At 51.0% G+C, this 25,554-nt stretch overlaps 2 protein-coding genes across 2 annotated transcripts; both read right to left on the bottom strand.

The window, feature by feature from the left end:
- Nucleotides 1-1,175: 1,175 nt before the first annotated feature.
- On the bottom strand, nt 1,176-3,660 carry DNLZ (DNL-type zinc finger). The gene is made up of 3 exons (XM_066610521.1): nt 3,406-3,660; nt 2,283-2,422; nt 1,176-1,836 (listed from the first exon to the last, which is right to left on the bottom strand). Exons 1-3 carry the CDS (start codon nt 3,622-3,624, stop codon nt 1,680-1,682), a joined length of 516 nt encoding a protein of 171 aa, XP_066466618.1. The 5' UTR covers nt 3,625-3,660; the 3' UTR covers nt 1,176-1,679.
- Nucleotides 3,661-5,382: 1,722 nt separating this feature from the next.
- Nucleotides 5,383-24,439, bottom strand: CARD9 (caspase recruitment domain family member 9). The gene is made up of 13 exons (XM_066610520.1): nt 24,372-24,439; nt 17,208-17,431; nt 15,304-15,441; nt 14,219-14,544; nt 13,083-13,262; nt 12,310-12,462; nt 10,987-11,112; nt 10,458-10,649; nt 8,980-9,021; nt 8,322-8,370; nt 8,033-8,103; nt 7,247-7,323; nt 5,383-6,368 (listed from the first exon to the last, which is right to left on the bottom strand). Exons 2-13 carry the CDS (start codon nt 17,389-17,391, stop codon nt 6,272-6,274), a joined length of 1,635 nt encoding a protein of 544 aa, XP_066466617.1. The 5' UTR covers nt 17,392-17,431; nt 24,372-24,439; the 3' UTR covers nt 5,383-6,271.
- Nucleotides 24,440-25,554: the final 1,115 nt, after the last annotated feature.

The raw sequence follows: 25,554 nt of genomic DNA, 5'->3' as shown, positions 1-25,554 counted from the left end.
GCTCCGCAGCCCCCGAAGGGGACACCCGCCTGCGCCACTCGCTCCCGCCACGGGGACCCTGCCGGGCTCCTCTTAAGCCGCCCCGGGCGGGGCGGGGCGGGGCTCCTCCTGCTGCGCGCCCATTGGCCGCCTCGCCGGACATGCAAATGAGCCCCCGCCCAGTCCGAGCCGCAGCGCCTCGCGCGACCAGGCAGCAGGTCCCCGCTGCACGCGGGGGGGGGGGGAAACAGCCACTGGGGCTCCTCCTCCACGCTTCCGGTGTGGCGCTCCCCTTCTGCGACAGGGAGTGGGGGGCAGGTGGGTCTGCAGAGACAGGGAAGGGGGATCGGGGGAGCACTGGGGGTGGAGTTTTGGGGCGTCCAGTCTCTGCCTTGAGAGGGAACGAGGAGGGGAAACTGAGGCACAGCTAGCTGAGGTGGGGCTAGCACAGGGTGTTCCCGCAGTCCACCACCCGGGGGGGGGTCACTTCACCCCACCTCATCAGTGGCCGGGTACCCCGAGGAGGGTCCACAGCAAAGCACCTGTTAGGTGTGCAACCATTCAAAGCCTGTACAAGGCAGGGCTTGGATCCAGCCCAAATATGGTATTGCCTTAACCAAACTGCATTAATGATGCACAGCCTCTCCTCACTGTCTTGCCCCACAGCTCCTGAGCAGGCCAGCCCTGCTCAGACTGCTATTTCACTGGGTTGTTGTGAAGAAACAAGTGGTAGGGGAAAACAGGGCAGGTGGTGGGGGTGACAGGTGTGGGCAGATCAGGTCCCAGGTGAGGGGTGGGATTGATTAGTCTGTGGAACTCCTTGCCACAGGATGTGGTGATGGCACCTGAAGGCCTAGATGCCTTTGAAAACAGGACTGGATAATTGTAGAGGAAAAGTGCATCACAGGTTACAAGCCATGATGGGAACGCACAACCTCCTGATTTTAAAAGTAGGCTCTGAATGCCACGTGCAAGGGGGTGGCACCAGGGTGCAGGTCTGCTGCAGGTGCCACTGTAAGATGCAGGAAGCTGGACTAGCTCTTCTGGATATGATAGTGTCAGCAGATGCAGCTACAGTTATTACCCATGCACACCCCTCCCAGTCCAATCAGCCTACAGTGACCAATATGTAGAGGTGTTTTATTTTTTTGTAGATTTGGGGTTTTGCTTGTTACAAAAATGAGACATGCAGAAAGTGGTGTTATGTGTTTTTATTTTGTTCTCACCAAAAAAAATCACAATTCTAGCCATAGCCCAGACAAGCAGTTCTTTAGGGGACAGGAGTTCTCCTCAGGACAGGAGAGCTTTGATCCTGTCAGCAGAGCACAGTCCCCAGTCTGCCTCTACCTGTGTAAACCACAGAGGCTTCTTCAGCAGATCACCATTGCCAAGCAAGTTGAGACTGACTAAGCTCCCTGTCTGGTCAACCTGCTTGCATCAGTCATGTGGCCAACTCACAGTCTCCTTGCCAGCAGCGGCTCTACAGCCCTTACTTTTCCACAGTCCTTACTCCCTGTGGTCCTACTAAAGCAGTCACGCTGGAACCATCTACTGCTGCATCTTTTCTAGCTGAAGAAAGGCATGTGGTCAGGGAATTATGGTGGCAAAAGTAGACATGTTTAAGAGAGGACCAATCTCTTTTCAAAGACATCTGTTGCAATAACAGGTACGGAAGGGTTTGTTCAAAGCAGAGCTGAACATCATGTCAGTCCCTTTTTGCCATCTTGTCCTTCTCCTTCTGCATCTTGATTGGGAGACTTCACGACCTCCGAGTTCTCGAGCAACAGTTCCAAGGCATCGTCTCCCACAACGCGTCTCACCTTCTCCCCTTTGGCTGCCAGGATTTCCTCAATGTTCCTGGGACAGACAGACAGACAGACAGTCAGGAGGTACAAGGTCTCACTGGTTCAGAGACCCTGGTCTCTCTCCTCCAAAAAGGGTGCCCTCTGCACTACCAGTTATTTCCCAGCGTTGTCCTGAACTGGTGCCTGGCACCAACATTGGGCTGGATTGGGTTCACATGCCAAGAAATATGAGAGGTGGCTGGAGGGAGGGGGGTTACTCTCCTGTGTCCCTAAAACACACAGTATGTACTGGGGTGCAGAAAGAACAGTGCAACCCCAGGCATAACTGAACAAGATGTGCTCCTTGTAGCACCAGCAAGGCACTGACTTTCCACAAAGTGCCAAGGAACTAAACTCCACATCTTGTACGTGGCCAAAGGAGTGGCAGCCATGGCAGAGAGGAATGGCAGCCACAGCAGCCTCATAGCAGGCCCCAGCAAGGTGAGCAGGGAGACTCACCGCTTCCCAGCCAAGTCCGAGAACCAGCCCAGGTTGTCTGCAATGACATGGTGGTTGCTGCAGCCTGAGCATTTCACAATCACCACTCCGCGGTGATAAGCGACCTTGGAAATCGTTTTAGCCGACCGCTTCCTGCACACCTGAAAGCAACCCAGGAAGTCGCAGGTGAAAAGCAGGGAGAAGCCCTGGACTGCAGCTCTTCCTCCCACTCCTCTTTCTCTCCCACCAAATTCTTGCTGAAGGATGTCGCCCTACTTCCTGTACCCCGGGGCCAATCTCTGATCCCAGCAGTGTGATCTACGACTGTTACCCCCTCCCAATTTGTACGGATTTAGATTCTGTATTAAAAATATTGACATCCCACCTTTTCATCCTAGCAAGAGCTGAAGGCGGCTCGCAGGATCAAGGGCTTCTATTGACCTTCTACATGCAAGGGCTCAGTGCCGAACCACTAGGGCAGGTGGCCAGGTGGCACAGCATCCCCTCACCCCCCTAAAATGTTCAGCATTTTAAAAATTGGGGGGAACACCCACCTGTCCCCCATCACTGATGTCAATTTCCAGCCTGTAAGCCCCTCAGGGCAGAGGCCGCCTGTCCCAATGTGCGCCCGGGTAAGCCTCACCCACCCCCGCCAAGCAGCCATGCCCCCCTTCAGAATCACAGAGCCCCCAGCATTGGTGGGTGGGGGAAGAAGGAAGGTCTTTGCCCCCAGGCGCCTACAATTCTACGCACACCAAATTGGGAGGTGGCTGCACACAATAGGGCCTTACTCCTGAGTAGACCCACCCAGGCTAGTCAGGGAAACATCCATACACAGACAGCCTGCTTTGCACAGGGGCAGGAGGCAGGTTTCCTCAGGAGTAAAGCCCCTTTGCGTTCAGCGGGGCCCACTCCCAGGACAGCGGGCTAAGGGCTGCAGCCTTGAGAGTGCGGGCGCCTGGGGGCAGAGACCTCCCTCCTCCCACTCTGTCCAGGGGGGCGGGGCTCCATCTAGCATCTTCCATCCTGCGCATGCGCTCTCCGCCGGCTAACCACACCGCTGCCAGGAGAAAAGATGGCTGCGCCAGCTTCGCCCCCGTCGTTTCCTTCCGCCGCGTCAGAGAGCGGCGCTTCCCCCACGTACCTTGCACGTGTACACCAGCCTGTAACTCGCCGAGGCCTTCGCGGGCTCCTGGTCACCGCCAGGAGGGCCCGAACCGCTTAGGCCCCGTCTCCATGGCAACCGCAGCGCTGCAGCACCGCCCACCAGGCGCCGGGAAGCCGCGCCGGGGTTCCCGCGCCCTCTGAAAAGCCGCGCCACCCCGCAAGCCAGGAGCCGCCGCGCGAGGGGGACGGCCGCCATCTTGGCCGTGGGCAGGAGACGCCGGCGAGTCCTCCAAGCCGGCCTTTTCCTGAGTCGCTCTGAGCACGTGAGGGCGACCAGCCAATCGCAGGAGGCAGGGTGTGTCGTCTGGGCGACGCCACGCCCCACCAAGCCCCGCCTTCTCGGGGCGGGAGCTGTAACTGCGCATGCGCGTCGCTGGGTACGCTGGGAATCGTAGTTCGCCCGTGCAGGGACCTTGTCCTGTGGCTCCTATTAGGGCCACATTCAGTCCCTATGGAGGGACTTCGTGCAGCAGCCGCGATAGAGAAGCAGAGAGTGTGCGGGAGAAGGCTTAAAAAGTAAGTGCTTGCATTAAGTAACTTGCATTAATCAAGCAATCAATAATTAATTATTACATCTCATTATCTCATTAGTAATTGTTGCAGTAAAATAACGTTTTAACTCCTACATGTATGCATGTAACACATGCATTACACATTATTTATTAATAATCATACATTATTGATAATAGTTCATCAACAATAAATTACTCAATTAACAATATCCCCCAAATTCAAATTAACCATAAATTTGAGCTAATTTATGCCTTAATAATAGTAATAATAATAATAATAATAATAGAAACTCTTCCCTTCATTGACATTTTAAAATACAAATTTAACTAAGCCAGCTAATAAAATGGGGAAAAAAAACCACTCACAGCCTAATCCTATGCATGTCTACTCAGAAGTAAGTCCAATTAGAGTCAATGGGGCTTACTCCCTGGAAAGTGTGAATAGGATTGGGCTGTTAATGTAAAGCTAAACCCAAAGCAAAGATAAACCCAAAGCTGGGTGAGGCTGGCGCAACTGGGGGAAGGGGCGCTTCGTGCCTGCCAAGTACACGGATGGAAAGTGCCTCTTGCTGTGTGACCTGCCCACTTGAGGGCTCCTGGAGATGCTCTGCCATGCAACTGGAGAAAGGACAGCAGGCGCCCTGGCCAAGCCACTCCCAAGAGTCCGCCGGAGGCTGCAAGCCAAGATGGCACTCCTGCATGTGACACTGAGAAGAGGGGTTGGAAAGTGGGAACAGTTGACCATCTGCAGGATCGGGTTGGACACTGTATGGTCACCTGCCTCCTCTGTATGGTCACCTTGTCCTCCTCTTTGACCGGTGGAGGTGTGTCCCACTCCTTCCTTCCTCAACCCCTTGCAGTGTGCAGGACCTTCCTCCATGAGTTCTGCCAGCCACGTGGAGTGGGTAAGAGATGGAGAAAGGAGGCAGGAGCAAGGCGCTGGGAGAGCCCCGTAAAGGCTGCCCTTGCAGCTGTGCCGCTTTGAAGAGCACTTCTCAGCTGCTCAGAGCGATTCCTTGGCAAATCAGCACTGCTGCAAGGGTGGCCAGTGTGATAATTGGGGTCTTCCATATCTTGAAAATATGGTCAATATTTGTGTATTTTCTATCCTTTGCAGCTCGTGAGTTCCGAGGTGAGAACAAAGTGCCTATTTCTGCTTAATGACATCACTTCCTGGTGAATGACATCACTTCCAGCTCTCAGCAGGCGCCATGAAAGTGATTTGGCACACTGTATGAAAAGAGTCTGACACGCTGGACCCCAAGACACTTCTAATCAGTGGCGTAGCCAAGGGGGTGCAGGGGGTAGCCGTAGAACTGGGCAACAAGCTCCAGGGGGGCAACAAGTTGAGCTTGACACTAGTGGCCAAAATTGTGAAAAAACTGGTATGTACAAATAATACCATCATGTTATATATCATTGGAAAGGTAATTTAATGCAGAACAAAGTGAAACAAACCTCCTTTGACTATGTCTATTCTATCAAAAGATATGGCCAATTAATCAGAAAATGAAAACACAACTGCCTTATGGATCAAAAAGTGGATTTCTTTAACTCAGACCTATGAGACTGATTGTTCTAAGAGTCAATGAGATGTCATTATGATACAGCATGGAACCAATAAGCTGACTTAAGATGAGTCAGCTCTTATTTCCATGTATCATAATACAGCTACCCCTGCTGGGTAAGGAGGCCATTTTCCTCTTATATTTAGCAGGGGAAGAATGTCCCTCTTTACCCCAGTACAGTGTTTTCCACTTTTCCACGATTTCCACTTTTTTAAAAGCCTGGGAGTGACATCACTTCCGTTTGTGACATCAGTTCCAGGACATCATTTTGAGCTCAGCACTGGGCTACATGATCATTAGCTACGCCACTGCTTCTAATACACACTGAAATAAATGCCAGCATTCCGGGCTGGAGAAGGCCCACACACAGACAGAGAGAGAGCATGCAGACACCGTGCAGAATCGGCTGGGAATTGGTTTTGTTTCTTTTCTCATCAACTTTAAATGACATTGAAGGAAACGACTTTAAGTGAGGTCTTACTGTACTGTGAGCCTGGCAAGGGAGGACCCCTTAAGGGCCAACAGAGCTGTGGGTGCTTTTAAGCTGCAAGTAAAGTATTTTCTTTGACACCTCTTGCCTATTTCTGCTCTTGTTTTATCACTAGTGGCAAATCAGTGGCCACTGGTGGGGAGCAGTAGGGAAACGTGGTCCAAACTTGACTGTCCTCCAGCTTTGTCAATGTTCCTTTGGAATCAGAAGATGGGACTGGAGGTACCCAGAGCAGGATCTCCTAAACGGTCCACTCCGCTCTTCAGGTCACTGTCAGGAGCCCTCGGTGTCAGTGTTGTCGCTGCCTGTTGTGTTTTCCCAGTCCACTGTATGGTACCTGCTCTTCGGCACTCTTCTCAGTGCTCGCTTTCTGTAGAGTAGGTGCCATATGGGGGGGTTAAGAGAGGGTGTCCGGTGCCCACACTCTCCAGGCCTCACTGACCCTGAGTGAGAAACTTACTAGCTTTCTTAGATGGTTGCAGGCACCATGGTTTATGGTTGGTGCTGGACCCCTCCTCCCCTCCCGCAGCTCCATTTTCCAGCAGCTTCTCCCTCCCACATGGCCTGAGATATAAAGCTTGCACATGCCTCAATCTTTGTACTTCTCATCTTAACTGCAAGTCTGAGGGGACTTGACTTCAGTTAACTGTGATTTCTGGAACACACCAAGCACCCAGACTGAATGTTCCCTCCATAGCAGTGAGCTCAGGCAGAAAAGCCCTGCCAAAAGGCATCCTGTCTAACTTCCTGCATCTCACAGTGGCCCTCCAGCTGCCTCTGGCTGCACACAGGACAACAGACCTGTATCCCATCATTGCATCTGGCATTCAGAGGTAGCTTATGTTTAAAACCAGGAGGTTGCACAATGCTTTGTAACCTGTAACCTGGCTTGTACCATGGCTGTGATGGAATTTTCCTCCATCAATCTGTCCAAGGCACCTTTTAAAGGCACCCAGGCCAGATGCCATCGCTACATCCTGTGGCAAGGAGTTCCACAGTTCAGCTACATGCTGGGTACATAAAGAGCTGGGCATCCTTTCGTCTGTTCTCACTCTCCCGGCAATTTTAGTGAATGGCCCCCAATTCTCGTATTGTGCGAGAGGGAAGAGGTTGATCCCTTTGATGCACTCTATCCATGCTATGCATAATTATCCCAAGGCATGCTCAGGTGTGCACCCCGCCAACACCCTCCATGTTTCTTTGCTAAGTAACCTGTGCAAAGCAGCCTGCAATGAGTAGCATTCACACCTCCGGTAGTGCTCAAAACTGTCCTTCATTCGCCGGCGCTCCTTCTCGGCCAGCTCCCCGTCCAGTGGGCTGCCTTCCTGAAAAAGCCAACCAGAAACCAGGACTCACTGCAGTTCCCCCTGAGGTCAAAGCTCTGTCTGCTGCTAAATGGCAGTAATAACTGAGTGGGGCTGGGAGACTCTTAGCCGCAAGGGTGGACCTCAAGGTTGGTTGGCTGGGTGATTTATCTCTGTTGTTCAGCATGCTCAGAGCCTGAATTCTTGGGAGGGGGGAGATTTGCAGCCAGTTTCTAGACCTTGGAGTTGTGGCAAACCACATTTGAATATGTGCAGGTGTTCCCATACAGGCACAGCTTCCAGAGCTGAGCAGCACAGAGGGAATGTCCATGAAGATAACATAAGAACCACCCTGCTGGATCGGGCCCAGGCCCATCTAATCCAGTTTATTGTGTCTCACAGAGGCCCACCAGATGCCTCAGGGAGCACACAAGACACGTGCATCCCCTACATCTGGCCTTCTATTTACCCTCGCACCCCCCCCCCCAGTGAAGATACCAGACAAGAATGCAATAAGTAGACAAGAATGCCAGTGAAGATACCAGACAAGAATGCAAAGCTCCATCTGAACCAGGATTCTGTTTTTCACAGTAACCAGCAAGACAGACAATAGCTATCTCCACCAAAAGCAGCAAGGACAACTAGATCTCTCTGCACAGAATGACTTACTGCAAACAGCTTGCAATGAACTATACAGAATTGCACAAAGGACCATCTGAGCTTTATTTACCGTAGGGGCCTTGAGAAGATGAATGTCCCCGAGAGAGCTCAGCTGCTGATCCTGAATGCCAGAGCTGCCTTCTGAGAGAGACAGAACAAAGAAGTTGACCATTCTTACTTGCTAGTCAAGGGGGTACTCCCAGATACCTGAAGTGAATCCAGTCGCTCCTGGGGAACACTTAAGGGCCCATTCCTGGGTCAAGATTTTAGTGCTCTCAGCCCAAGGCATTTGCTTCCTGAGTGGTGAAATGCAGGCAACCAGCCCCAGGTGTGTTTCAAAGCAGCCAAGAAGGACTTACGTTTGTCGCCAGCCTTCCCATCGTCATCGGGATTCCCGTGAGGAGTCAGCTTCATGCAAGGCAGAGAGAAAGAACAGCCTCTTTTTTTGTGAACAAGCATTATGGATCACTGTTTAGACAATGCCTTTAAAAGGGGATTGGACCAGTTTCTGGAGGAAAAGTCCATTACGGGGTACAAGCCATGATGTGTATGCGCAACCTCCTGATTTTGGAAATGGGCTATGTCAGAAGGCCAGATGCAAGGGAGGGCACCAGGATAAGGTCTCTTGTTATCTGGTGTGCTCCCTGGGGCATTTGGTGGGCCGCTGTGAGATACAGGAGCAGAAAACAAGGATTTTGAGGAGAGTTGGCATGTTTGAGATCTTGCTGTGGGTCCTGAGGATCTCCCCCTCCCATCATTTTTCTTCCACATGCAAGATCTCCCTGGATCCCAAGACTACCCCTATTTCTGTTCTCCCTATTTGCCATCTTTTGAGTGTCAGCTCTTGTGGGTACTACCTTGTCTTTGTGGCTTATCTTAGAAAATGCTGTGTATGTTCATGTTACTGAATGTTCAGGGCTGGAAGGAGATCAGGAAGGTCTGCCCTTCTGCCCCAAGGCAGACCAACATAAGAGCATCAGACACACCCAGCCAAACCCACATTCCTCACAAACTCACTTCTTGGGAACTTCTGGAAGAGGTTTCTTCAAAGTCTGAAGCCTGGAATTGCAAGAAGTTCATTGTTAGGATTTGGACAAACTCCCGAAGTTAGTGGTAGACGGGGGACCTGGTGTGCTCTGGTCCATGGGGTCGTGAAGAGTCAGACATGACTTAACGACTGAACAACAACAATTGTTAGGAAGCTAGAAAGGGAAGGTGAGTAGGATGAAGTTGCAGACCTGTTCAGAGAAAGCCTGGCTCAAAGTCATGACCTGGAGGCGTTAGACAGGGAGACTGGATCTCCCTTATACCTTGCAGTGGCTACAAGCTGGGCCAGATTTCAAAACAATCTTCAAGGGCAGCCCATTGCAAGACCTTGTTGCAGCAGTCAGTCTCCCCAGACTCTCAAGGCATTATTTCACAGAATCATAAAGTTGGAATGACCTAAAAGGTCATCTAGCCTGTAGCAGGAATTCCTCCTAAAGTATTTCCAGCACATGGGCATTCTGCTTGAAGATCTCCAGTGAAGGAGAATCCACCTCCCTGCAAATGTAAATTTATTACATTTACAATAAGTCCCACCATTCTGTGCAAGAAAACAACATGAGTGACAGTGACGGAAAGCTGTGCATCAGGTGAGTTTGACAAAATATGCTTCTGGTTCAAGAAGATGCTGAAATATGGTTACAGTCCAGGCAGCATGAGGAGATCTTTAAGCATTTTCACTGTAGGCCTGATGGAACCCCAGTCCATCTTCCAGCCACTAAGCATAGTTGCTTGCTGGTCCCAAAGGACAGAAACTCAGGAGGATAATAGAGGGCATCACAGAGTTGAGGAGGAAACACCTAAACAGCCCAACCCTCCCTAAATCCCTGCGTGGTGATGCAGCACATTCAGTGCGGCTTCTTTCCATGGGGGATTTTTGCCTGCCTCTGGCAGCAACTGTGATGGGGCAATTTGGACCTGTGCCAGCAAAATCATTAGTACGAGTCCATGCCGCTCCATGCAGGCGGATCAGGACTTGGAAGGGGATTTGGATTTGGTGCGTGCTGTCACCGAAGGCCCTAATCTGCCCATTCCTTGCCCCATCTCCTCCCACCCACCTTGCCCCATTCCACCCCCAACACCGGGCTTACTTGCTCTGGCAGGCTTCCTGACATCTGCTGCCACACACGGAAAGGCTCCAGCCTTCCCACCAGTACAGTAGCTGCTTGCAATGCTGCAAAGCTCTTTATGGCCGCAGTCTGTGGCAGTGGAAATCACACTGGCACCACCCTTCCATAGGATTGGACCATAATTGGGATTATGCCTTCCATAGACATTGGGCCTTCCATAGGATTGGGCCATTGACCCTTCCATAGGATTGGGCCTCAGCTGGGATACCCAACAGGGAGGAGCACTCCAGTTTGGGGCCAAACCTGGCTCCTGCTCCACATCTTCCCAAAAGGACATTTCCTTGTCAGAAATGCTGTCCACCATTTTATCGCTAGACCTACCAGTGTGGATGGATCCAGGCATAGCCTCTTCAGCTTGGCTTCGGTGCTGAGCAGCTGCCCCTCATTCTGGAACAGCTGCAGCTGCAGCTCGTCGCACCTCTCCCCAAGTTCCCGGATCTGCTTCCGGTAGGCGTCCTTGTCCATCAGGCTCCGGGAGTACTGCTTGTGAAAGGCCTCTTGAGTCAGGAGGGCCTGGCCAAGGCGGTGAGAGAGACCGAGAGGTCAACGGCATGCTAAGATCAACAGCCCGAGCCCCTTACGTGCAAGCAATCTGGGATGTGTCTCACTTTTGCAACCAAGGCTACATCTGGTCCTCATATGTCTCCAAATTGATGCACCTGCTGCAAGTTGTGTCTGCCTCCCATCATAGAAGGAATCCCAGGGAAATGCTCTAGGACAGACCTGCAAACCTTGTGACCCAATCAAGCCAGAAAGGGCCATGCAGTGACCCAACTGAGTGTTACTTCCTGCCTGGGACTGCTAAGAGAGAGGCCCCTCTCCTTGGGACACGCTGGTCTGGCCACCCTACCTGGTCCCGTTCAGCAGCCACCTCTTCCATCTGCTTCAGGATAGACTCAATGCGATCCTGGTAGACCCGAGAGTCATTCTGTAGAGATGCACACTGCAGCTCCAGCAACTCTTTCTCCTCCATCAGCTGCCAACACAAGCACAGGCAGTTAACCAGTTGCTCCAGCATAACCTTCTGGCAGTGTCAGAAAAGCCAGGGGAGACTTTTACCCCGTCTGTGGTGCATTTGTCTGAAAGCAAAATATTTGGGAGGAACACTGAAGACAGCGGGCTGTCCTCATTTGTGGCCATTGATTTAAATGGATGCCAAGCCCACAGCTGGAGGGCCTCTCAGATGCAGCTGGAAGTGCTTCCAGTCCCATCCTGGAGGCTTGCAGTCTGTGACCTCTAGAAGGCCAGGCACAGCCCCCAGATGACTGTGGTGCCACGTGGCTGCTTGTGGATTTCATTATCCAGGGAATTTGGGGGTCCTGGAACAGACCCAGGCATCTTGCCTGGGTGCCTTTAAGAGGGGATTGGACAGATTTCTGGAGGAGAAGTTCATTATGGGTTACAAGTCATAGTAGGTATGTGCAACCTCTTGGTTTCAGAGGCAGGCTGCCTCTGATTGCCAGATGCAGGGGAGGGCACCGGGACGTAGGTTGTGTCTGTTGTCTTGTATGCTCCCTGGGGCATTTGGTGGGCCCCTGTGAGATACAGGAAGCTGGACTAGATGGGCCTATGGCCTGATCCAGTGGGGCTGTTCTTATGTTCTTAACTACAATTCCCAGGAAGCCTTGCAGGTCTCTGGTGTGCTCCTTGGGGCATTTGGTGGGCCACTGTGAGATACAGGTAGCTGGACTAGATGGGCCTATGGCAGGCTCTTCCAATGGGGTCTTCTTTATGTTCTTATCCCCCACAGGTACTGAGGGCCCTCTGTGCTGATGGGATGGGCCTTAAGTGATAAAATTAACTTGGAGCCATTGTTATTCCTCTTAAATATATCCAAGACAGGATCCTGCAAAAAGAGAAAGATTTCATATCTGAGTTGATAGCAACGCAGTTCTGGAATTGGATATTTTGCCCACCACAAAGGAGAAAACGGACAAGAGTCAGGAATAAGCTACTGCAACAAAACATGCAGGTGAAAGGGAAAGATATATGTGCGTCTATCATATGGACTGGCTTCAGCGAGTATAAAAGTATAATCAAAGAATGTCGTCATTTTCATCTCAGCCACTTTCATGCCTGCTCAGGATATTCCCACTGCCGGCTGTGAATTCAGATCACAGTCCCTATGGCCAGAACTGCCCAGCTGCAAGTTACCTCCATCTGCCCCCCTTACCTTATCCCGCACATCCTCAGTCCTTCGGAGCACCTGGCGTACATCGTAAATGGCATTCACCAGCTCTTGGTGTTCCCCCAACATCCTGGTCCGCTCGGCCTCGAGGGCCTGGGTGGAGACATTGTCCTTCTCGGAGCTGCCTTTCTGGGTGACCTTTGGGGATGGGGGGGAAGAATGTGATGGGGGCACAGTGAGTCCACAGTCCTGGGAAGCCCCAGCCTATTGTAGGGGTCTGTTTCTTTCTCCAGTCCTCCTGGGTCACCTTCCCTCTCTGCCACCTCTCTGTCACATCCCTCTGTTGCCCAACCACTCTCCCCCCTTCCCCAATTTTGGAGGTAATCATCCTTTTGCTTCCAAATGCCCCAGGGAGCACACCAGATAACAAGAGACCTCATCCTGGTGCCCTCCCTTGCATCTGGCATTCTGACATAGCCCATTTCTAAAATCAGGAGGTTGCGCATACACATCATGGCTTGTAACCTGTAATGGATTTTTCCTCCAGAAACTTGTCCAATCCCCTTTTAAAGGCGTCCAGGCCAGACGCCATCACCACATCCTGTGGCAAGGAGTTCCACAGACCGAAAGAAAGAACGAAAGAACGAAAGAAAGAAAAGCCACACAAGGCACCCCCTAGCAGTCTCTTTTCCTTGTTCCTGACTGTGGCTTGCCTTGTGGGACTTAGGTGTACAGAGCATGGGTAGGGAGGCACCATACAAAACGAAGGAACTGTATCTAGTGGCCCTCTGAATGAGTGAGAGCCCAGGGAGACAGACCTGCAGGGTGCTCTCCAGCTCTTTGTTCTTGGCCAGGAGCAGCTCCTTCTCCCGCTGGATCTCCCACACGGCCTCATGGCTGGGCCGCTGTGCGATGGCATGCTTCAGCTTCAGCGTGTGCTTCCGCTCCAGCTTGCAGTCGTCCTCAGCTTTCATCAGGCTGTGCCGCAGGCAGTCCATCTTCGTGGCCAGGAGGAGGGTCCCAGGAAATGGTGCAAAGAGAAGAGAGCAAGGGAGACAGACCTAAAGCAGTGCAGCATGTGAAGAGAGAAGCTGCCCTCAGCTGTCTCAGGTCCTTAGCACAAGGTCGCTTAGCACAAGATGGCCAATGCCAACTACAGTGGCTCTCCAGGGCATAGACATAGCTAGGGGGGAGCTTGGGGGCATCTGCCCCAAGCGCCAGGCCAAGGGGGGGATGGCTGAAGAAGGAAGAATGGCACATAACTAGGGCGGAGCATGAAGAACAACCTCCAAAGAAGAAGGAATGGGGAGGGGGGGGAGACAAACCTCCGAGATGAACCCAGAAGTAACATCATGATGTCATATGACCTCATTGCCCTGAGCATCAGGGCCGTGAGCAGAGACCCGCTGCTCCAGGGTCTCAGGCAAAGAACAGTCTTCCCCACTTGGGCCTGGACCACCAAGGAAGCAAGGCAGGGAGGGCTCTGCCCCTAAGCAACACCAGAACCAGCATGATCCAGTCCAGGACTGAGTTCCCTGGCCCAGTGGGATGAACAATCCCCTGCAGACCAGCAGTTTATTGTCCCATCGCTGCGTTTGTGGGATAATGTGAAGGAAAAGCACCTTCGGAAAGGGGGCTCATGATGGCCAACTCTTGCAAGGGAGGATTGCGCTCTGTGGAACCAGAAATGTGTAAGCTCCAGTGGGCGGAAGAAGCAGAGAGAGGTCGGCCGGCCGTTTCTTCCCATTGTTGCATAAATGCAACACTAATTAATGTGCATCAATTTCTGAGGGTTTCTTTCCTGGAGACACTGCTGTCTTTCAAAGAATAGAAATGTCTAGACATTTAAAGAGCCCAATCAGCTGGTCCCTCCATCTCTACCCTGCTGCCCCAATTCCGTGCACAGGCAGGCAACCCCTTTTTGCTTTCCCAGGGCTGGGGAAACGAGGCCCACCTCCAGCTGCAGGTCGCGGTTCTTCATCAGGGCCACATTCTTCTCCTCACTCTGCCTGGCGTAGCTCATGGCCAGCTGGTAGTTCTCGTCCTTGCAGTGCCGCAGCTCCTGGCTGAGGTTATCCCTCTCCTCCTTCAACTTGTGCGCCCTCTCCTGGTGCTTGCGCAGGACACTGTCCCGCACCCGCATCTCCTTGAGGAGGTCCTCCTTGGTCTTCAGGGCCAGGTTCAGCTCCTGGACTTTGCGCGCCTCCTCCCGGACAGCGCCCTGCAGCTTGGTGATCTCGTTCATCAGCAGCTCCGTCAGGCTGGACTCCCCGGCAGCGTCTGCAGTGCAAAGAGGGCAAAGAAGAAGGGCGGCTTCCAACCAGTGGGCAGACTCACAATATTTTGCACCAGTACCATTGGCTCTTTGATTCCTCAGGATTGAGGATCTCAGTATTGCTTTTCAAAGGGGTGGGCAAAATGTAGGCATGGAGTTTCTAGGCAAGAGGAGGGCGGGGAGAGGGTTGGGAACTTCAGAGGTGGTGTCCGCCATATCCTAACCCTCAACCTAGACTTGAAAACCCAACACTGGGCTTCTCTGCTTGAAAATCCTACATGGTGCCAGCAATTTAGCTGGCGCAGATCTGAGTAGCCCATTGAGCAAGCTGAGGCTCTACACAGGGTAAGGGAACAAATGTTCTCTTACCCCAAGGAGACCTCTGGCCTGCTCAGTTTCAGTACTGGATACAGCATGGGCCCTGTACTCCTGCTGTTCCAGTGCTGGGTAGTATTGGAACTACCCAATACTACCCAATTTCCAGTATTGGAAATACCCGGCTGAGAACCAGGATTAGTCCCCGGTGCAAGTCCTGTCCTCTCCAACACCACTTTGTCAGCAGGCAAGCATTGTTGGGTTCCTCTCTTGCCTGCCTGCCTGCCTGCTTAACAGGAGCAAAGCAAACTGAGTATCAACCAGCCATAAAAGACATTTCTGAAATTCTGCTTCCAGAAAACCCGAATGGCAGCAGGACAAGGAGCCCGACACCTGGACGCAGGAAGGGTGGTTGGTCGGACACCCACCCAATCAATACAGTAAATTACCTATAATTGCTGAGAAGACCCTGCTGGGGTCCTTGCCCGTGATTTTCTTGTAGAGATGAGGGTAGTACAACTCCAGGCTCTCCAGGAATGCCACAAAACCCTTCTGACCGGTCCGTTGGAGAATGTCCAGGAGGACCCCTGCAACCACAGACCACGGGAGGTGTTAGCACATGAGAATGCCCAAAACTGTCAGCTCAGTGAGGAAGACAAAGAAAGGGGCTCTGTGCACATGGGCATTCTGAGTGCTGCCTCAGAAAAGCAAAGACTTTTGCAGACTGGAGCTGACTAAGGGCCCAAACTTATCCACTTTTCCAGTGCCAGTGCTGCTGTGCCTATGGGGTATGCACTGCTTCCTGTCGGTGGCATAGCTGGAGGGGGGCAGTGCACTCAGCCTGGCAAGGAGGTGGGCAAGCAGCCCCTCCCTTTGGAGCCATTCCCATACAGCTCTGTTTCCCCCCCCCCGCCGGGAATGGTTCTAAAAGGAGGGCCCACTTGCCCACCTCCCTGCCAGACTGAGTGCTCCAGCCCCCTCCAGCTACGCCACCACTTCCTGTATTGGGGAGATAGACACAGAGGCTTCCTCAAGGTATAGGAACATTTGTTCCCATTCCTTGGGGCTGCATTGTGGTTGCCGCGGTGCTGGAAAGTTGGATAGGATTGGGCCCTAAGCCTTTCAAAAATACAGCTGCACAAGCATGAGGACTGGGAATTTGCTGGTGCCTCTTAAAATGTCTCCGTTTCTGGAATCATTGAATTGGAAGGGGCTTTCAAGGTCATCTGGTCCAATCCCCTCTTCCTGAAGCAGGAAAATCCTTGCTGGGGCATCTCCAAAATATGCCTGCTAAGCCATATTTGGCTTGAAGACCTCCAGCAGGAGAGAACCCACCTTCCGCCTTTGTCATTGGTTCCATTGTTGAACCGCTCTTACCATGAAGAATCTCTTCCAGAAATCCAACTGAAATAACCACTCCTGCAGTTTATGCTCATGGGATCTAGTGCTGCTCTCTGGGGCACCCCTGGATAAATCTTTACCCTCAACCATGTGACAGCCCTGCAGGTATTTGAAGAGTGCAATCATATTCCCTCGCAGCCTTCTCCTCTCCAGGCTAAACATACCGGGTTCCCTCAACCTTTCTTCACAGATCTTGTTTACTTGATCATCTGAGGCCTCGTTTTTGGGGCCAGCAATCTATGAGTCAAGGGAGGAGGAAGCATCAGATTCTTTATGTCTCGGTCATGTTCCCCCTCAGGTGCCTTTTTTCTAAATTGAAGAGCCCCAAACTCCTCATAAGGGAGGTGTCCCAGCTCAGTCATCATTTTGGTTGCTATCTTCTGCACCTTCTTCCTAACCCCCTGTAATGGAAAATCAGAAGATCATCAGGTGGATGATGTGGTGTTGACAGCGATTCCATGTTTTGACAGCTGGTTGACAGCTCTGGGAATGGCAGGGCTGGCTCCACAGCTGTAATCAATCAAGGCCAATGGGACTCTGATGGACACCTGAGCTTCATTTGACCTTGATGGGACTTTGAATGGACATGGACGGAAGAGATGGCTCAGTTGAGCCTAATTTGGGCTTAACAAGGGGCTAGCAAGGTAGCTCACAGCTGAGCTGCATTTTGGATTATGAGACATCCAAGGATAAAAGGCAGCTTCTGAAGGACCAAAGACTACCCTGACCCAGAGGAGACCTGACCTGACTGGAGTTTGACCTTGGACTGTGACCTGGCATATCGTTTCTGGACTCTGCTTTGGCAATCTGCACTTATTGGACTGGGACTGGACTCTGACTTTTGCCTGCTGCACTTGTGAGTTTAACAAGGGAAGCTAATTAGCCTTAAGCGGGCACAAGGCCCAGTGGGGAGGAGCTGTGGCAAGGCACCCCCCCCCCCAGGGCACCCTACCTGCTTTCCTTTTCCTAATCACCAGGCTGGGGTCGTTCAGGATCTGCTCCTCATCATCATGGTTGATGACTTTGCACTGTCGGAGGTAGGGGGTGATCCTGGACGGGTCTATCACCGAAATCAGCTTCACTCTGAAGTTCTCCAGGTTGTTCCAGCAGGTTTCGCCGTCTTCTGGTTCAGACATGGTTAAGGTCAGGAGACTGTGCCTGGTCTCTTTTGCTTCTCTGAAAGGGCAGGGAGAACAAATGTCAGAAGCACCTGGAAGGGGGCTGGGGGTGTTGCAACACCAGGCAGGCAAGAGGGATCACAGTCATGGCACTCCCGCAAAGAAAGGAACCAACATCCAGCCATCTGATTTGGTAGGCAGGCCAAATTCAGGTCTTCCTCACCAGGGCTAGAAACTTTCTCTAAACTGAAAATTGAAGTCGTCAAGATACCTGTTGAACTACAATAGTCCACGATAGAGCCCCTAGTTCTATGCTGAGGGTGTGCATGTGAGAGAGAGCACCTGTGTTCGGGGACACAGGCATGTATGGATACCCTCCCCATGTCTGTTCTATGGGTCTTTGGCCTAATGGCTTATGGCACATCCTAGAACAGTGGTTCTCAAATATTTTAGTACCTGACCCACTTTTTAGAATGACAATCTGTGAAACACCTTGGAAGTGATGCCATTAACCTGGAATGATGTCATTGCCAGAAGTGATATCATCAAGCAGGAAAATTTTTGACACCCCTGATAAATCAAATCAAATTAAGTACATTAAAATTTTACAGTAAGTGCAAGTTTAAAAATTTGTTTAAAACGAAGAACCCTCCTAACCTTCCCAAGCAGTTGCTGATCTGCTTTAAAAAACAATTCCCCAAATATCCCAAAGGCTGCGATCCTATCCACACTTACCTGGGAGTAAGCCCCACTGATTATTATTGTTAAAAGTATATACACAGTAGCCTGTTAAAAAGTACAGTTCTGTCACATTTCCCCAAATGCAGTCACATACTGTGGGAGCATCAAGTCTAATATATAAAAAATAAAATACATTTTGAAATGAATGGTGACCCACCTGAAATTGGCTCATGACACCCCTAGTGGGTTCTGACCCACAGTTTGAGAATCCACTGCCCGAGAGGTCAGGAAGATCCAGGTGAGACCTTAATATTTTGTGACACAGTAAGAGAGAGAGCCCCAAGACGCCTTGGTCAAGAGGGAAAAGAAAAGAAGGGTGGGAAAGAGCTCCAGACCTAGGAATCGGGTCTACCAGCCTACTTCTCTCTCTCTCTCTCTCTCTCACACACACACACACACACACACACACACACACACACACACACACACACACACACAGAGAGAGCTCTCCTTTCTCCAGCTGCCATTTCTCCAAGGAGTGTACAGACCTCTGGGGGGAGGAGGGTGCTTCCAGGAGCTAAGGTCAGACAGACAACTTGCCGGCCCTGCGGGGATGATGCAGGCCTTGGACAGCCCCTTTCAGAGTGAGAATTTGACTGACAAGGCATGGGATCCCCTTGTCACCACACCCAAGATGCTGTACTTATTCCAGGGTCCTTTTTTGGCCCTCTTGATCACGGACCAGGTGCAATCAGAGCCACGCAGCTGTCTCAAGGATGGCTGAGAAGTGCCTGGGCGGTCCAGAGTGATACAAGAGAGGAACCAAGAAGTCAAGCAGGCCCCAGCGCTGCCTCTGACCTCAGAGGTCCCTCTGTTACGCAAAAGGTTCATTTCCTCTAGATCAGTGTTTCTAAAACTGTGGATTGGGACCCCCTTAGGTGGGTCGCGAGCCCATTTCAGGTGGGTCCCCAATCACTTCAATATTTTATTTTTAATATATTAGACTTGATGCTCCCATGGTATGTGACTGCATATGGGGAAATGTTAAAGACCTGTACTTTAAAGAAGCTACTATGTATATTCTTTAAACAATGATAGTCGATGGGACTTACTCCTGGGTAAGTGTGGGTAGGATTGCAGCCTAGGATTGTAAAAAATGTTCCTGCTTGATGATGTCACTCCTGGTCATGACATCATTTATTTTTCACATTTTTTTTTCACATTTTCACATCTCTCTTCCGCCAAAGAGCTCAGGGTGATTTACAGAGCTGCTCCTCCCCTCTTTCTTGTCCTCACAACAATCCTGTGAGGTAGGTGAGGCTGAGAGAAAGTGACTGGCCCAAGGTCACCCAGGAAGCTTTGTGGCTAAGGGGGGATTTGAACCTGGATCATCCAGGTCTAAGTCCACCTCCCAAACCACTACACCACCCTGGCTCTCATGGACTTCCCATGGATCCAGACAGATTCTCATTCTAAAAAGTGGGTCCTGGTGGTAAATACATGAGAACCACTGCTCTAGATTGTGTCAGCTCTGGGTGACACTCAAGGAGGAAGAACTTGCTGCCACCCCCTCAGGACACTTTACAGCAGAGTGAGGCTTTCGTGCAGCAAGTCACAAGGACTTCCACCCCCATGTACACACCTACCTCCCACAGGGGTCCGTTTTGTAATCACGTCAGGGTCAAAGAATAGGCCCTCAGTTTGGCTGTACTTGTCGTAAGAGGCGACTAAACAGCCACCGGGTAGATGGGACTCGTCAGCCTGGGAAGGCAGCTCATCTGAGAGAAGGAAAACTCTGATCCCAAAACCCCACTGCCTTGTGGCTACATCCAGTTATGGAAAAGGCTTCAGGAGTCAACCTTGAGGCAAAATCAGGAGCCAGAGTCCCTGAGGCAGTTCATGGCTGAACACAGTCACGTTCTGGCAACTCCTGCGACGCTGCTGGAACCAACCGTATTGGCCTCTGCCTTTCCATTGGACCATTTCAGCGACGTGGAGAGGGGGGATTTGCTGCATGGGTAACAGCCTATCCTCCATACCTACTTTACCCAGGCTTCGCGCACTGGAGAGGACACTGTTCCAGAACCACCATTCAGAGCGTGACACCATAGTCTTCCGAGACTGAAGGATGCCAACAAGAATATAGGCAACCTCCAAGGGACTCATCTAGGTAGGGTCTTTAACCTGGGCTAGTTGCATTTTGTCACCTTGGTTCACACAACCTCGTCATTATCACTCATTTCCCTCCATATACAAATATCACATAAAAGAGAAAGTGGCATTGTTTTGGGGAATGAGGCAGCTGCAGTCCAACAGACTGTTGCTGGCACAGCTTTGTTTTGCTTCTGAGAGGCTTGCGCTACAACAAACTGTCCGGAGTCCTCCACCGTTCAGCAACCAAATCTAATCAGACAGTTTTGGCCAACGCAACAACTTCTTCTCACCTGCCCCATTACAACCACAGGCTTACCAAGTACTCCTCCCTTACAAATAGTATCTCTGACAAAAAAAATAGAAAGGTACACAAAGAAAATTGCTCCCAGTGCCTGTGAAACTCCCTCCCACTGGAAAATTTACCAAAGCCTAAGCCTTCACGCTTTAGGGCAGCACTGCAAAACTAGCCTGCTTCAGCTGTCCTTTGGGGACAAAGGTTGTCGGATAACGTTGAAGAAAATTTATGGCTTTGTGGGGTTTGGCTTTTGGTGTCTACCAGTGAACAGGGTTTTTAAAAAGTGAATATTCTCACAGCCTTTGGAATGGTAGGACAGGCTATAAATCTGAGCCAATCGGAACAGCACTTTGGGCAGGAGAGGTATTATTATCTTAACGATTCAGCAATAAGAATAATGCCTTCAACTGGCAGCTGTAAATACTGACAAGCCTGTCCAATTCAGCTGCCCTCCTGCTGTTGCCAAGATAAGAAGCATTTATTGAACTAGTGCAAGTCCAAGGGGCCGCAGGGTTAAAACAGGATGGAGAACATAAGAACAGCCCCACTGGATCAGGCCAAAGGCCCATGTAGTCCAGCTTCCTGTATCTCACAGCAGCCCACCAAATGCCCCAGGGAGCACACCAGATAACAAGAGACCTGCAAGGCTTCCTGGGAATTGTAGTTAAGAACATAAGAACAGCCCCACTGGATCAGGCCATAGGCCCATCTAGTCCAGCTTCCTGTATCTCACAGCGGCCCACCAAATGCCCCAGGGAGCACACCAGATAACAAGAGACCTGCAAGGCTTCCTGGGAATTGTAGTTAAGAACATAAGAACAGCCCCACTGGAGCAGGCCACAGGCCCATCTGGTCCAGCTTCCTGTATCTCACAGCGGCCCACCAAATGCCCCAAGGAGCACATCAGATAACAAGAGACCTGCAAGGCTTCCTGGGAATTGTAGTTAAGAACATAAGAACAGCCCCACTGGATCAGGCCATAGGCCCACCTAGTCCAGCTTCCTGTATCTCACAGCGGCCCACCAAATGCCCCAGGGAGCACACCAGATAACAAGAGACCTGCAAGGCTTCCTGGGAATTGTAGTTAAGAACATAAGAACAGCCCCACTGGAGCAGGCCACAGGCCCATCTGGTCCAGCTTCCTGTATCTCACAGCGGCCCACCAAATGCCCCAGGGAGCACACCAGATAACAAGAGACCTGCAAGGCTTCCTGGGAATTGTAGTTAAGAACATAAGAACAGCCCCACTGGAGCAGGCCACAGGCCCATCTGGTCCAGCTTCCTGTATCTCACAGCGGCCCACCAAATGCCCCAGGGAGCACACCAGATAACAAGAGACCTGCAAGGCTTCCTGGGAATTGTAGTTAAGAACATAAGAACAGCCCCACTGGATCAGGCCACAGGCCCATCTGGTCCAGCTTCCTGTATCTCACAGCGGCCCACCAAATGCCCCAGGGAGCACACCAGATAACAAGAGACCTGCAAGGCTTCCTGGGAATTGTAGTTAAGAACATAAGAACAGCCCCACTGGAGCAGGCCACAGGCCCATCTGGTCCAGCTTCCTGTATCTCACAGCGGCCCACCAAATGCCCCAGGGAGCACACCAGATAACAAGAGACCTGCAAGGCTTCCTGGGAATTGTAGTTAAGAACATAAGAACAGCCCCACTGGAGCAGGCCACAGGCCCATCTGGTCCAGCTTCCTGTATCTCACAGCGGCCCACCAAATGCCCCAGGGAGCACACCAGATAACAAGAGACCTGCAAGGCTTCCTGGGAATTGTAGTTAAGAACATAAGAACAGCCCCACTGGAGCAGGCCACAGGCCCATCTGGTCCAGCTTCCTGTATCTCACAGCGGCCCACCAAATGCCCCAGGGAGCACACCAGATAACAAGAGACCTGCAAGGCTTCCTGGGAATTGTAGTTAAGAACATAAGAACAGCCCCACTGGAGCAGGCCACAGGCCCATCTGGTCCAGCTTCCTGTATCTCACAGCGGCCCACCAAATGCCCCAGGGAGCACACCAGATAACAAGAGACCTGCAAGGCTTCCTGGGAATTGTAGTTAAGAACATAAGAACAGCCCCACTGGATCAGGCCATAGGCCCATCTAGTCCAGCTTCCTGTATCTCACAGCAGCCCACCAAATGCCCCAGGGAGCACACCAGATAAGAAGAGACCTCATCCTGGTGCCCTCCCTTGCACCTGACATGGCCCATTTCTAAAATCAGGAGGTTGCACATACGCATCATGGCTTGTACCCTGTAATGGATTTTTCCTCCAGAAACGTATCCAATCTCCTTTTAAAGGCGTCCAGGCCAGGCGCCATCACCACATCCTGTGGCAAGGAGTTCCACAGACCAACCACACGCTGAGTAAAGAAATCTTTTATATTCTTTCTCCCACGGAGGGAGAGGCCCTGGGTCAGCTACAGCTACAGATCTTTGGAAAGCACTAGGCACCTGCAGAATTCAGCCCTGGGGAGGCAGATTTCCACTAGCTGTGCCCTCCCCTCTCTGCTGGTGCCTCACAGAATAATCTAGTTCCCCTCTGCTGTGGTTGCCACTGACCACTGCAGCCTCTAACTGCAAGACCAGCTCTTTGTTGAATCTGATGGAGATGGTTGCTTGGTAGGGGGGAAAAGAAGAAGGGGAAGTGTGGAAGAGAGTGGTAGGCTACAGCATCTAGTGGTGGGCTAGAGAATTTCTCTCCTGTAGCACCCCCTTCCTTTTCCAGTGTAGGAAGTGGGAGGCACACCCAGTTAAGGGTTGGGGGTAGCAATTGAACCTCCACCCCAGATGGCAGGAGGTCAGCTCTCCTGGCCCATTCAAAATACCCCACCTTCTATTACCAGCAAAACTATACAAGGGTTGAGCAGTGCTGGGAATATTTTGGACTCTGCCTGCAAACATGTTTCCCTTCTAAAGTTGCAGTCAGGGTTGGCTTTATTTGGCCCTCAGTGTCTTTGGTGCATAGCGCAATCTGATTGGCTGCATGACATCACCCCCATCAATTATGCGGTCCGCAGTTGGCCTAGATGCCCTCTGCGACTGATTCAGGATGGAGGAGAGAATGAGTACAAGACAGCCCAGCAGTAAGAAGAAAAAAAAAACCAATGGTGGTGAACCAGACTGAGAAAAGTATTCTTAGAATGAAGCTTGTTGGTGGAAAATATTTCTGCAGCGTAAATGCTATAACCCTGCACGGAACTGGCATCAAACAAGTTCAGTATCCCTAATCCAGACTGCTTGGGAAGGGAAAGTGGCTGGATTTCAGATGTCTAGATTTTGGAATAACTGCACAATTATATGCAATTTATAATGCATATTATAATTGCATAATTATATGCATTTATAATGATAAATGCTTCCTCTTGCTCTTTTTACTGTTACCCACCTGGGTGTCTGCTCGCTTCTTGGACATTTTTTAACAATGCTTGCCCAGGTACACACCACAGAGCAGAGAACAGACATTGCAACTAGCACTTGATGTGGGAAAGTGCACAAGACAATCTAGCGTTCACACGACAGAATGTCCTTGTCAAAATTGACCTGATTTCAGACTATATAAGGGGTGATCTACCTGTATCAATATTCTGCACTTAAGATCAGAAAGATCACCAAGCTGGCTCAATAAAGTCACAGCTGAGCAGTGATTTCAACGTTTCCTGCAGCTCTAAACTGGCCCTTGAGCTACAGTGCTATCTAGCACTCCCTTTAGGTTAACTATATCTCAGCTGGTGGTCATGACATGACTCTAGCTTATGACAGAGGAAGAAGAGCCCACTTCAGCCCATCACCCCCAAATGGAGCACACAAGGAGATGCTGAGCGGGGCTTTCCAATTGTTCACCTCCTGGCACCGACCTACCTGAGCACGTGCTTCAAGAAACAGTGGGTGGTGTCCCAGCTGCCGCTCCCTTCCTTCCAAGGCTCCGTCTCCTCCTATAGTCCTCTCTTTGTGTCGGCACAAGGATGGGGCCAACGGCTGCAACCCTGGAGGAAAGGGGAACTCGCCCAGCCAGATACTCCCTTTGACCCAGAATTTTGAAAAGGCGCAAAAACAGGAAGTTACAATGCTCGGCTGGAAGATTCAAAAGTATGTTCCCACTAAACTACAGTCCCATTTAGAGTCATGGCAGGGTTGTATTGAGAAATGCCACTCCCCTTCACATTGGGGCTCTTCAGTCTAGAACTGTGGTTATCAAACTTTTTAGCAGCAGGACCCACTTCTTGAAACTAGACTCTATTGGGACCCACCTAGCTTTATGAGACTTAAGGTGGGGGGAAGTGAAATATGAACTCCATATTTACTGAAGGGACCATTATGGTGGCATTGTGTTCCTCTCAGCCTACCCTTCAATGTGGACCAAGGCATGTAAGCCTAGTTGTGAATAAACACAAATGTGCTGCTCTGTCTGGGTTTCTATAGGGCTCAATACATTTTCCTTGTCAGTATCAGCTTGTCAATTTCGCAACCCACCAAAATTAAGGTCCGGACCCACAGTTTGGGAACCACTGGTTTAGTAAAAAGATGCCTGAGTGGGGACACGATTGAGACATACAAAATTATGCAGGGGAGGGACAGAGTAAGTAGAGAAGGGTTCTGTTCCCATTCACACACCAGAACCAGGAAACAACCACTAAAATTGAGTGGTGGGAGTTAAAAGAGACAAAAGAAAACATTTCTTTACCCAGTATGAAATTAATCTATGGAACTCCCTGCCACAGGATGTCATGATAGCATCTGATCTAGATGCCCTTAATAGGGGATTGGGCAATTTTATGGAGGAAAATTCCATCACAGGTGACAAGCTGTGGCGGGTACATGCAAGCTCCTGGTTTTAGAAGTAGACCATCTCAGAATGCCAGCTGAAAGGGAGTTGCACCAGGATGCAAGTATCTCATTGTCTTGTGAACTCCTGGAGGGCCACTGAGAGATAGGAAGCTGGGCTAGATGGGTCTTTGGCCTGATGCAGTGGGACTCTTCTTACATTCATCAACTGCTGCCCCCCTCAGCTGCCATTCTCCCAAGGCAAAAAGAGATAGAAGGG

The sequence above is a fragment of the Tiliqua scincoides genome, chromosome 16 (assembly GCF_035046505.1).
Source record: "Tiliqua scincoides isolate rTilSci1 chromosome 16, rTilSci1.hap2, whole genome shotgun sequence".
Lineage (NCBI taxonomy): Eukaryota > Metazoa > Chordata > Lepidosauria > Squamata > Scincidae > Tiliqua > Tiliqua scincoides.
Note: the sequence above shows the minus strand (reverse complement) of the source record. Positions and strands in the feature narration are given on the sequence as shown.